General features: G+C 37.9%; 1 protein-coding gene across 2 annotated transcripts in view; it reads left to right on the forward strand.

Moving 5' to 3' along the window:
• Window positions 1-3,318: 3,318 nt before the first annotated feature.
• Window positions 3,319-13,641, forward strand: part of ZNF280C (zinc finger protein 280C) — a 46,224-nt gene continuing 35,901 nt past the window's right edge. Inside the window, exons 1-3 of one of the 2 annotated variants that reach the window (XM_036910982.2) lie at window positions 3,319-3,461; window positions 5,595-5,639; window positions 9,598-9,741. In XM_036910982.2, coding sequence (XP_036766877.2) covers window positions 5,609-5,639; window positions 9,598-9,741 — 175 coding nt within the window. In that variant the 5' untranslated portion in view covers window positions 3,319-3,461; window positions 5,595-5,608. The remainder of the gene's footprint in view (window positions 3,462-5,594; window positions 5,640-9,597; window positions 9,742-13,641) is intronic. The other variant, XM_036910983.2, reaches the window with a different exon arrangement.

The following is a 13,641-nucleotide window of genomic DNA, read 5'->3' on the forward strand; positions in this document are numbered from 1 at the left end:
AGACAGGCACAGTCTCAGGGGGGCCATCAGGTGAGAAATTGGGGATCAACAGAGGTGAGTTTTAGAACCTCACCCCCCCTGTTCTGAGAGAAATCTTCTGCATACATGGATGTTTTATTGCTCTTGTCTAGCTTGGATTAACACATAGTCTACAGGCACACACCTGATCATGTACATTTGCTCTCTTACAACACTAAACTCTGTTTTCTACCTTTATCTTGTATCTACCTACCACTTCAGCATTTTATTAAAAATAATAATAATAAAGAGAGAAATGTGGTATCCACATATAAATCAAGTATAAAAATCAAATGAGTATTCATATTTGAACTGACTGTTTATAGTTCATAATGCATGAGCAAAACCGAAAGTTTCTGTGATGACTCCCCTTGTACTGTTCACCATGTAACTTATTCACTATGTAAGAATTTGTTCTCCATCTAAGAACTTGTTCGTTATGCTTCAGAAGATTGGAGACTGACGAAAATTAGGCTTGGGGTGGATTAATGATTGTGCATTGAGCATTGACTCCCCTATACAGAATTTTATTGTTGTTAACAACCATTTGATCAATAAATATGAGAGATGCCCTCACAAAAAAAAAAAAGTACACACTTCCAATTGTAAAATAAATAAGTAACCGGGATGTAATGTATAGCATAAGGAATATAGTCAAAATATTGTAACAACTTGGTATGGTGATAGCTGGTACCTAGAATTATCATGTATATAAATGTTGAATCACTGTGTTGTACACCTGAAACTAATGTAATGTAATACTGTGTGTCCACTACCCTTCAATAAAAATAATTATCTACAAAAAAATATATATATATAGGACATACTTATACTAAAAAATTATTCATTGTTTATCTTGAAATTCAAAGTGTAATGGGTGCCTTGTATTCTTATTTGTTAACTGACAACCTTACTGATGAAAAATAGAAAGTAATAGTAACTGATCTTTGGAAATTAAAAGGGACTACATATTGTATAATGTAAAGCAGCACTTCTAAATTTTAATGTACATACAAATTATCTGGAATGCTTGTTAAAAAGCAGATCTGATGCAGAGGATCTGGAGCCAGACTAGAGGTTCTGTTTTTCTAGCAGTCGGTGTCAATAATGCTGGCTTGTGGACCTGAGTTGAAGCAAGGCTGTAATGAACATTTGAGTGTGTATGTTTGTGTGTGCACAGGTGCACACATGTTTTGGCTACCCAGCATCTAACTCACTTTCTGCACATATGGAATTCACCAACGTATGGTTTTTGGAAGAAAGTAGAGTCTGGTTCCTACTTTAGAAGCTGATAGAAGGTGTTAAATAATAATTTTATCAGCCTGCCTGACTGCCTGGATTTAGTTCTATGATTTACACTGGGCCAATCAGAAGTACCTGTATAAGAATTTGAGTCAAGAACTAGTAACACATAAAAACTATGACAGCAGTGAGTTCTGTCTCTTGCAACAGCCGCAGTTGTGGCCAAATTGAGTTCCCGGGGAAGTGGTGTCTGGAGGAGGAAGGGGCAGAGTCACAGGCACAGGAGCATCCTTGACAGCAGTTTTCTCACTGGGCTAAATCTGCAGGCATGGTTTGAGGCACTCTGCCCTTTAGTTCTTAACCCTCATAATGATTCTATGAGCTGCTCAATTCATTTCCTACCTCAACCACTCAGAATTGAGATTTGTTGCTTGAAACCAAGAACTCTGATCAAATCAAAGGGTCTTCCAGAGGCTACCTGGCTTGCATAGCCCTGTCAGCTGGCAGCATATGTGTGAGATACCATCCAGGTCACTGCTCAGGGTGATGATCTTTGATTCACAGGATGAGGACCATTCCGAGAGAGGAGCAACCTTCACTTGTGGGGAGATTGAGTATTCTAGCACACATCTCTATATCCCTTACCTTATTACCTCTGGTGGTAAGTGGTCTTGGCTTAATAGGGCTATATTCATATGCTAACCCTATGACTAACTAGTTTTATGACTTTGCTTATAGTCAAGAATCTGTCAGATTATTCAACAGAATGGTTTGTAGATTGACCCTCCCCCCTCCTAATTTTAGTTCAGATATGGAAGCTCATGACACTCTATTCACGCAGAGAATTCAAGAGAAATGTTGTTACGGAAACCCTGGGGAGAGCGGGTGGGGGGGGTCAAAACAGGTCTGTGCTGGCTTGAGCGAGAGGTAGAGGAAAAGTGTTGGGCCTTTATAGCCTCTAGGGGGTGTGACTGGGGAAACACTTTCCTCTCATGAGCTGCTGTACATTTGCAAGTTTTAGATTTCCCACCTGCACCAAAGGAGGTGGCATGCAGGCTGCAGAGTTGCCAGTTTTTAATTTTCCACCTGAGCCAAGAGCAAAGATGCCAGGCTGTAGATTTGCTAGTTTTAAATTTCCTACTGACAACAAATGGGAAGGTGCTGGCCTTTCTTATAAGTCTGTCCAGAAGTGGCGGGGGGAGGGTGGCGGGGGGGGGGGCAACTTAGGAATGTTCCAAGATTGTTTCTTTGATTATTCTCTTTCCTTGTAAAGCTTATTTTTCAGAACCAGTAGCAAAGGGTAGTATAAATGAGAAGAAACTCAAAGCTCAAACAGAAGAATTGGTATGATTCAGTGACTGACTGAACTTAACGTGTGTTAAGGAGCTAGTGAGGCAAGATTTTAACTCTGGGTAACTCTTTAGAGGGCATAGACCTTGTGAAAGGAAACTTTCTCTTTGTCCTTGAGAACAAGCACAGTGTTTCTAAAATGTTTGCCAAGCGGTATCTTAGCAAATTCTTTTTGGAAATGAATTCTTTTCTTAACATGCTGATAACAGACATTTTAACACAGGAATAATAAAGAGATACAAGCAAAACCATGTATTTGAAACAAAACAAAATTAACCAATTATTTAAATGACCTTATTTTTATTATTTTTATTCATCTGGTTTATGTCTTCATCTCCTATGCACAGTATTTTTTTTTAATTGATGCCTATAGGCTTTACACACAGAGAAGACCCAGAATTCCTGATTCCTTGTGTTTAAATATGGTTTCCAGCCCCGATTTCGGGACTGCAACCCGAGGTGGATAGTGGGCTTGCCGAGTAGATTGTCATCAGACCCGCGCCCATGACCTACAACCCACTACTCAACAGCCCAAGGCCCCAGTGTTGTAGCCTTCGAGAACGTGTGAGGCTGCGCACATGTCCGCTCCGGCCTTCGCAGGACGGTTAGAAAAGAACCCGGATGTGAGGGCGGCGGGCGGGGGAGTGGGGGGGGGGCGGTAGAGCACTCGGAGTCTACCCATGAGGCAGCGCGCATAGTTATACAGTTCTGCCGTCGTCTGAGGCGCTCACTCCGGAGCCGGGAGTTGCCGCGGCTGTCGCAGTCCCTGTGGCGGCGGCCGCACAGGGTTTTCGCGCTCCTCCCTTCTCTCCTCCTCTTCGTCGCAGTCAGGGTGACCTGCCCTGCTCTCGGTAAGTATCCCCCGCCCTCGCCTGCGCCGGGAGGGAGCCGGCAGCGGCTCGCCTGCGCCGGGAGGGGGTCGGTAGCGGCTCCCTCACGAGCCGTGCCTGTCGCTCTGAGGGCGGCCGCCGCGGTTCCGCTGTGTGAATGGCAAGTTGAGGGTCTGAATGCCAGTGTGAGTCGCCAGGATAGCCTAGGGCGCGGGGAAGGGGGCGGGCTTGGTGGCGCGGTGGCGGGTGGGCCACCATCTTGGGCCAGCCCCGGCGGGGGAGGGATCTCGGAATCTCTGAGGTAGCTGCCGGAGGCTGGGTCCGAGCGGCCCACTCAGGCCCTGGCCGCTCACCTCCCTGCCTCCTCACCTCGGGGTCCTGTGTGTCTGTCCCCAGCCCGGTTTTGGCTTTCTTTCTTGAGGCAACTCCCTTTGGTCTTTTGTGCATTTGATGCTGATGTTTGATGAGACCCGCCCACCCCCCAAATCTCTTCAGTCATAGTAAAAGGCACCAGAGAGGGTTCCGAACTTTCTGGCTTCAGGGCCCGCTGGGCCCCTTCTCTCCAGGTTCCCCTCACCCAGGTTACTACTGATCATTCAACGTTCATAGCCTAGTTCTTGCCAAAGGCACTTCGTTCCTCCGTCATAGAAATCATGCTCCTTTCAGTTATTGTCTAGAGCCGAAGAGCCCTGAGGAGAAACATGGACTTAGATACACAATTTTTTAATAGTGAGCTTTGCAGGTTTTACTTAATGAAACGGAAAAAATGATCTCATTCTAAGGTTTTTATCCTTCTGTAGATTCGGAGGGAGTTCCTCTTAACTTATCTCAAGTTTTAGTGCTTTTTAAAAGAAGAAATCAGGGAAGAAAATGTCAAGTGAATCAGCCTCTGCAAGCACGGGAGATCTTCATCAAAGGGATTCTCTTTGTTTGCAATTTTTTTCTTAGTTTTTTTTTATCTGTGAACTTAAAAATTGCCTTTATTGTTTTCAGGTTTAGACTGGATTTAAATATCCGTTAGTGCCATTAAACATAAAATTGGAACCAAAAAATAGAGGTTTAAACTACAAGTCTCCTCTTAGCATTTGCGGAATGTCCTCCTTTGGGGGTTACTGTAAAAACTCAAACTGCCTCCTTAAGCAGAAACTTCACTGAGCCTATGAAGGCACTGGTTTGTTTACACAATTACGTTAGGGCTGTGTGTTCTTGATGTTTTAACAGTACAAATTCCTCTATAATTGAATCTTTCATATGTATATTTCATTGATAACCCCTTTTGTGGTAGGCTGTGGAGTGTTGATATAACTGTTTAGAAGGTGAGGAAACAACCTCAAGGAAAGTCTTGTGGGTAGGAAGTGATAGAGCCAGTTCTTGAACCCAAGTCTCCTGAGTCCTCACCCAATGCTCAATTCACTATTTTATGCCCCACTTTTTATGGAAGTGAGGTGGTCAAGGAGAATAAGCAAGGAGACTCACCTAAAAAAAAAGAGGTATTTTTCATTTCCCTTTCCTTTATGTTTTTAAGACTTCTTATATTTTCAACATTTTAGTATGTAAATAATACCGTTACTATTTCCATATATGTTGAAAAGTTAGAGAATAGCTCATTGAAAAAAGTTCTGATTTGAAGGGCTCCAAATTTTAGCTTCCCCTGTTGAACTTGTTCCCCCCAATTAACTTTTCTAGTCCAGTCTTATTTCTTCAGCCCAGTGTTTTACTACTCAGTGTCAGCACGTTTAGTAGAAGGGGAGAGTAAGGGGGAAGGGATATATAATGGTGACTATAGTTAATAATACTCTATTGTATATTTGAAAATTGTTAAGAGAGTATATCTTAAAGTTCTCATCACAAGAAAAAAATTGTAACTGTATGTTGATAGATGTTAACTAGACTTATTGTGGTGATCATTACACAATACATACATATATCAATCATGTTGTACACCTGAAACTAATATGTCAATTATATCTCAAAAAAGACCATAAGCACTGAAATTATGAGACTGAGTTTAGTTACAAGGTGGTCATCCAGATGATCACCAGAGTATGTTTATGTTAAATTTTTAGATAAACAGCAAAACAATATATTGTTTTAATATTTGGTGTTACTTAAAGTGACTCACAAAATTGATTGATGTCATGTGTTGAGGCTTAGGTGACTGCAACCTGATGGACGACGACAACCCTTTTCAACCAAAAAGTAAGTATTACTGCTACAAGTGATACTACTATGTGTGGCTTTTGTACAGATAACCTTGCTTGATGAGAAGAGGTGGGAGAGACAAAGATGGGAACATTTAAAAAAAACACTTAAATTTATTAAAGTAATACATGCTCATATTAAAAAAAGAATATACAAAAAATGCCCATAAAGTAGAAATAAGTGTTTCTTCTTCATCTCCAGAGATAACTACTATTGCCAGTTTGTTAGGCATAATCACGAATATTTTCTATGCATAAAAAAGGATTTCTAAATATAATCATACTATATATGCTGTTATGTGCCTTTAAAATTTTTTTGCTCATTCCATCTTGAATATATTGACAGTGGCTGTCCCAGTTAAAAAGAATAAAGAAGACTTATGTGTTGACATGGTCTCAAGACCGTGGTATCAACATAGATATAAATGATATTTTATTATCAGTGTACATGGTTGTCCCTCTTTTTTTTAAATTTGGCATTGCCTGACTTTGCCTAGTTTCTTAGTCTGTAGATTATCATATGTTGAGTGCCAACTGTGTATCCAGTAGACTACTATGTGTAGAAGGAAATACAAAGTAAAAGAAAATATGTTCTTCACTCTCAAAGAGCTTACTTTGGAGTTAGACATGGACAAATAAGACACATTAAGAAATAGTGAGCAGTTTGAGATCATATATAGTAAATCTTAAACTGCATGGCATAGACTGTCAATGTAGTAAGAGGTGGAAGAAAAACAAGGTCTAAGTGTTTACTGAGGAATTTATAATTGAACCAAGAGTTGGGAAGGGGCAGGAAATTAATATTTTGTTGAGTATCTGCTTGCAGTTAGGTATTTTATATGGCATTTTCCTGAATCTATATTACCACTTATGCTAGGTAGATGTTGTACTCATATTAGAGGTGAGGAAACAAATACAAATAATTTCTCCAGTCACATGATTAGAAATGGTACAGTGAAGATTTGAACTATTCAATTTGATGTCAAGTCCATACTCTTTCTACTATTCTTGAATAATGTGAACAGTAGATAGAAGATAAGGAGGAAGGATGTTTTAGATGGAGGAAGCATACAAATGAGGCTCCAAGGGACACAATGAGAGTGGTGTTTTCAAGTATTCAGAATACTTATATGCCAAATTATGAATTATGCTTTGAATTGATTTAGAACATTCTGTATATATATTTAAAGTACAGTTTAGAAAAGAAGGGAGGCAGTTCATAAAATTAGTTACATTTGGGAGGCTGGGAAGGTTTTTGTTTTGTTTTAATGTAGGTGGACTACTAAACATTAAACAACATTATGCCAAGAAATGATTTTGGCATATCTGTATAGAAGAGGAAATTAAGTTTTAAGTTTTTTAAGGAATTGCACCAATTTGTTAAGGTGTTTTATATGCCATCTCCAAATCATTGTTTCCACATGGTACTTTTTAATTTTGACAAGAAATGAAATTATTTTTATCTAGTAAAATTACCTTTAGAAATTAATGTGTTTAAAAGATAAAGATATCATTGTTTATAAAAAGATGTCATTGCCACAGCTAGACCCTAGAGTTGTTTTGTTTTGTTTTTTCAGTTGTTCCCCCATCCACATCTCACTGCACCTATCTAGCACCACTTGTATCCATCCTCCTTGCTATGATTTTAATTCAGGTGCTCCCTCAATACATTTTTTAATCAAAACAATACATGAATGTTTTCAAAAAGACAATCTTAAAGTTATAAACTGCATATTCACAGTGTTTTGAAGGGTGACAGAGAACAGAGAACAAGAGAGAGGAGTGTGCACATGGGTGTGCATGTGTTTTGGCCCTATATAGTCCCTCTTTTTTAAGACATCCACTTTCAACAGTTTAGCTGTTTTTCTAATAATTATATCTGTATTTTTGAAATTTTAAACCATGCATAAACATATCACTGTCTCTTGAATCACATGATTTTTCTATTAAGGAATATGAGGATTTTAGTTTTCTTACACTAACATCTTCCCCCAAACATTTCCCAAGGTAGTTATATCTCAATTTTTAGTTAAATCATATTTGATGTTTTTATAATGATGACCATAATAAATATTGTTCACTGATGAGCATAGTACTCTGGTAGTAATATGTTATGGATACCTTTCCTTTTTTCTCTTTTTTAAAAAGCTTTTTCAATTAAAATTCTTCATTTAAAAAATTTTGTTATATTTTATTTAAATCTATAGCCAACTCTGTAGCCTTCTGTAGCCACTTAACTGATTTTCTACAAGGTAAAACTTCTCAGGTAATCTAACAACTTAATTTTTAATCTTTGTATGTATGTGGTCTCCCACAGACATTCCTCCTGAGAGTAATATGCTCCTGCTCTACTCTGGCTGGTTGCTCTCTAGACCTACTGAATAGCTTCTGTCCTGGGACTTTCCTTTGTCTTTGTATTGTGTTGAATGTCATGTTTTCTGCATCCTCTCTCTTCCCCCTTCTTAAGTCTCATATTGTGATGGATTCTTCCTAAGGAAAAAAGGGTGAGTGGGAGGTAAATTTTGTTGATGTTGCTGGTCTTCTTGATGAATGAATAGGTACTTCTGGTTGAAAATCTTGCCTGGGCATAGAATTCTAAACTGAAAATTATTTTTGCTAAGAATTTTGAAAGCATTATTTTAACTTTCCCTCTCTCTGAGAGATTATAGGTTATCTAAAACTGGTATCTTCAATGTTCTGAAATTTCATGATATATCCTCCTACTGTATGTAGGCTCTTTTTTTTTTCTTATCATTGTGCCAGGTGCTGGCCTGCCTTTCTTTCTTTTTTTTTTATGTTACAATTTTTTTTCTTTTTTTTTTTTTAATTTTTTATTAAGGTGTGATTGATATACACTCTTACAAAGGTTTCACATGAAATGACCTGCCTTTCAATCTAGTAATCTATGTCATTTAGAACTAGAAATACTTCTTCTTTTGACTAAATCCCTCTCCTTTTTTTCTCTTCTTTTTCTGGAACTTGTGTTAGGTAAATTGTACCTTCAAAACTGATTTTCTAACAATCTTGTCTTCACTATTATCTATATATATTTTTTTGTTTGTATTTTAGTTCCACTTATGGAACATTTACTCAAATTCAGCATTTTATTTTTTTAACTGAATTTTGCCTATCTTATTTTAAATCTTTTCTTCCTGAATGTTACTCTTATAACATTCTTATCTCTCTAAAAATGCTAATTTCATTCTAATATTTTCTCCTGTGCTCTTCATTATCTGTTTTCTTTAAGATTTTTTGGTCTGTTTTATCACTTTGACCTTTCACATTGAACAGTTCAGTCACATTTCTGGAGCTCATTGGTTATCCATCCATACTTATGAATGAGGCACTAAAATGTTTCCTAGGAGCTCTGTGTACTTGGTCAGCACTTGTAGGCTGGTGGTATTCGTGGTATGTTCTTTACTTAGTTTCCTCAGGGGAGAAATGTCTAATCTGTCCTAGGATGGAATAAGGCTCACTTAATTCCCCTATTATCATTGTAGAGCAAAACACTGCATCCCTGTTTTGCTCTGTGCCTGGTATCCTTCTGGTTCTGTTTTAGTATATCTCCCACCTGTTGCCTCTTATTTTTAGTTTATCTCCCTTTTGTTAATACAGAAGTCTGGGGGGGTTTTTAAGATAATAGGTAAAATACTTTTAATAGATATAACCATACTCTAGTTGTAAAACTGAAACTCACTTGGACTGGATTTGATTGTTTCTAAAATGGATTGACCACTGCAAATAACTATTGTCATTCACTATCTAGCTAGCTAGCTTAATTTTTACTTGTCTAGATCTTAGAGGTTGATTTCTGAATTTCTTACTTCTGCTACCATGTACTGACTACAAATATCAATTCAGTAATTGCTATTAGGATTATCAAAGTACATCTTAAATATCATTATTTGTACTGAAAAAATATTTTTTTGATTTACTGCTCTCCTTTTGAAAATTAGGTAACCCAAAAATGGCAGACTTCTTCATAGAATGTGAAGAAGATCTAGATCCACAGCAAAATAAAGTAGAAGAAAGTCGGAATGAAAATGATGATGAGCTGATCCTTGTGGGAGAGAGATTAAGTTCACAACCAGCTATTTCCAGTAAGCATTTACTTTCAGTGAAGTTTCTTTTTATTAAGGTATGATTGATATACACTCTTATGAAGGTTACACATGAAAAAACAAAGTGGTTACTACATTTACCCATATTATCAAGTCCCCACCAATACCCCAATGCAGTCACTGTCCATCAGTGTAGTAAGATGCCACAGATCCACTATGTGGCTTCTCTGTGCTACACTGTTCTCCCCATGATCCCCCACACCATGTGTACTAAACATAATACCCCTCAATCCCCTTCTCCCTCCCTCCCCACCTGCCCTCCCACACCCCTCCCCTTTGGTAACCACTAGTTCATCCTTGGAGTCTCTGAGTCTGCTGCCATTTTGTTCCTTCAGTTTTGCTTCATTGTTATACTCCACAAATGAGGAAAATAATTTGGCATTTGTCTTTCTCTGCCTGGCTTATTTCACTGAGCATAATGTCCTCCAGCTCCATCCATGTTGTTGCAAATGCTAGGATTTGTTTCTTTTCTTATAGCTGAATAGTATTGCATTGCGTATATGTACCACTTTGTCTTTATCTATTCATCTACTGATGGACACTTAGGTTGCTTCCATATCTTGGCTATTGTAAAAAGTGCTGTGATAAACATAGGGGTGCATATGTCTTTTTGAATCTGAGAAGTTGTATTCTTTGGGTAAATTCCAAGGAGTGGGATTCCCAGGTCAAATGGTATTTCTATTTTTAGTTATTTGAGGAACCTCCATATTGCTTTCCACAATGGTTGAACTAGCTTACATTCCCACCAGCAGTGTAGGAGGGTTCTCCTTTTCCACATCCTCACCAGCATTTGTTGTTCTTAGACTTTTAGATGCTGGCCATCCTTACTGGTGTGAGGTGATATCTCATTGTGGTTTTAATTTGCATTTCCCTGATGGTTAGTGATGCGGAGCATCTTTTCATGTGTCTGTTGGCCATCTGAATTTCTTTTTTGGAGAACTGTCTCTTCATATCCTCTGCCCTTTGTTAATCGGGTTATTTGCCTTTTTGGGTGTTGAGGCGTATAAGTTCTGTATATATTTTGGATGTTAACCCCTTATCAGATATGTCATTTACAAATATATTCTCCCATACTTTAGGATGCCTTTTTGTTTTGTTGATGATGTCCTTTGCCATACAAAAACTTTTTAGTTTGATGTAGTCCCATGAGTTCATTTTTTTGCTTTTGTTTCCCTTTCTTGAGCAGATGGGTTCAGGAAGAAGTTGCTCATGCTTATGTTCAGGAGATCTTTGCCTATGTTGTCTTCTAAGAGTTTTATGATTTCATGACTTACATTCAAGTCTTTAATCCATTTCGAGTTTACTGTTGTGTATGGGGTTAAATAATAATCCAGTTTCATTCTCTTGCATGTAGCTGTCCAGTTTTGCCAACACCAGCTGTTGAAGAGGCTGTCATTTCCCTATTGTATGTCTGTGGCTCCTTTCTCTTATATTAATTGACCATATATGGTTGGATTTATATCAGAGCTCTCTAGTCTGTTCCACTGGTCTGTGGCTCTGTTCTTGTGCCAGTACCAAATTGTCTTGATTACTGTGGCTTTGTAATAGAGCTTGAAGTTGGGGAGCGTAGTTCCCCCTGCTTTATTCTTCCTTCTCAGGATTGCTTTGGCTATTCGAGGTCTTTTGTGGTTCCATATGAATTTTAGGACAATTTTCTCTAGTTCATTGAAGAATGCTATTGGTATTTTGATGGGAATTGCATTGAATCTATAGATTGCTTTAGGCAGTTTGGCCATTTTGACAATATTAATTCTTCCTATCCATGATCACGGGTTGTGTTTCCATTTATTGGTATCTTCTTTAATTTCTCTCATGAGTGTCTTATGGTTTTCAGAGCATAGGTCTTTCACTTCCTTGGTTAGGTTTATTCCTAGGTATTTTATTCTTTCTGATGCAATTGTGAATGGAATTGTTTTCCTGATTTCTATCTCTGCTAGTTCATTGTTAGTGTATAGGAATGCCACAGATTTCTGTGTATTAATTTTGTATCCTGCAACTTTGCTGAATTCAGATATTACATCTAGTAGTTTTGGAGTGGATTCTTTAGGGATTTTTATCTGCAATATCATGTCATCTGCAAATAGGGACAGTTTAACTTCTTCCTTGCCAATCTGGATGCCTTTTATTTCTTTGTGTTGTCTGATTGCCATGGCTAGGACCTCCAGTACTATGTTGAATAGAAGTGGGGAGAGTGGGCATCCTTGTCTTGTTCCCGATCTTAAAGGAAAAGCTTTCAGCTTCTTGCTGTTAAGTATAATGTTGGCTGTGGGTTTGTCATATATGGCCTTTATTATGTTGAGGTACTTGCCCTCTATACCCATTTTGTTGAGAGATTTTATCGTGAATGGATGTTGAACTGTGTCAAATGCTTTTTCAGCACCTATGGAGATGATCGTGTGGTTTTTGTCCTTCTTTTTGTTGATGTGGTGGATGATGTTGATGGATTTTCAAATGTTGTACCATCCTTGCATCCCTGGCATCCTTGATCATGATGGATGATCTTTTTGATGTATTTTTGAATTTGGTTTGCTAATATTTTATTGAGTATTTTTGCATCTATGTTCATCAGGGATATTGGTTTGTAATTTTCTTTTTTTGTGGTGTCTTTGCCTGGTTTTGGTATTACAGTGATGCTGGCCTCATAGAATGAGTTTGGAAGTATTCCCTCCTCTTCTATTTTTTGGAAATCTTTAAGGAGAATGGGTATTAGGTCTTTACTAAATGTTTGATAAAATGCAGCAGTGAAGCCATCTGGTCCAGAGGTTTTGTTCTTAGGTAGGTTTTTGGTTACCAGTTCAATTTTCTTGCTGGTAATTGGTCTGTTAAGATTTTCTGTTTCTTCCTTGATCAGCCTTGGAAGGTTGTATTTTTCTAGGAAGTTGTCCATTTCTTCTAGGTTGTCCAGTTTGTTAGCATATAGTTTTTCATAGTATTCTCTAATACTTCTTTGTATTTCTGTGGTGTCTGTAGTGATTTTTCCTTTCTCATTTCTGATTCTGTTTATGTAAGTAGACTCTCTTTTTTTCTTGATAAGTCTGGCTAGGGATTTATCTATTTTGTTTATTTTCTTGAAGAACCAGCTCTTGCTTTCATTGATTCTTTCTATTGTTTTATTCTTCTCAATTTTATTTATTTCTGCTCTAATCTTTATTATCTCCCTCCTTCTACTGACTTTGGGCCTCATTTGTTCTTCTTTTTCTAGTTTCATTAATTGTGAGTTTACACCCAAAAGCAACAGAACACACATTCTTCTCAAGTGTACATGGAACATTTTCAAGAACAGATCATATACTAGGCCACAAAAAGAGCCTCAGTAAACTCAAAAAGACTGAAATTGTACCAACCAGTTTCTCAGACCACAAAGGTATGAAACTAGAAATTACGCAAAGAAAATGAAAAATCCCACAAACACACTGAGGCTTCACAACATGCACCTAAATAACCAATGGATCAATGACCAAATAAAAACAGAGATCAAGCAATATATGGAGACAAATGACAACAATAATTCAATGCCACAAAAATCCGTGGGACGCAGCCAAGGCTGTGCTAAGAGGAAAGTATATTTCAATACAGGCCTACCTCAAAAAAGAAGAACAATCCCATATAAGCAGTCTAGAGTTCTGTAGATGTCTGTTAGGTCCATCTGTTCTATTGTGTTGTTCAGTGCCTCTGTCTCCTTACTTATCTTCTGTCTGGTTAATCTGTCCTTCAGAGTGAGTGGAGTGTTGAAGTCTCCTAGAATGAATGCATTGCTTTCTATTTCCCCTTTGAATTCTGTTAGTATTTGTTTCACATATGTGGGTGCTCCTGTGTTGGGAGCATAGATATTTATAATGGTTATATGTTCTTGTTGGATTGACCCCTTTATCATTATGT

The sequence above is a fragment of the Manis pentadactyla genome, chromosome X, assembly GCF_030020395.1.
Source record: "Manis pentadactyla isolate mManPen7 chromosome X, mManPen7.hap1, whole genome shotgun sequence".
NCBI classification, from domain to species: domain Eukaryota; kingdom Metazoa; phylum Chordata; class Mammalia; order Pholidota; family Manidae; genus Manis; species Manis pentadactyla.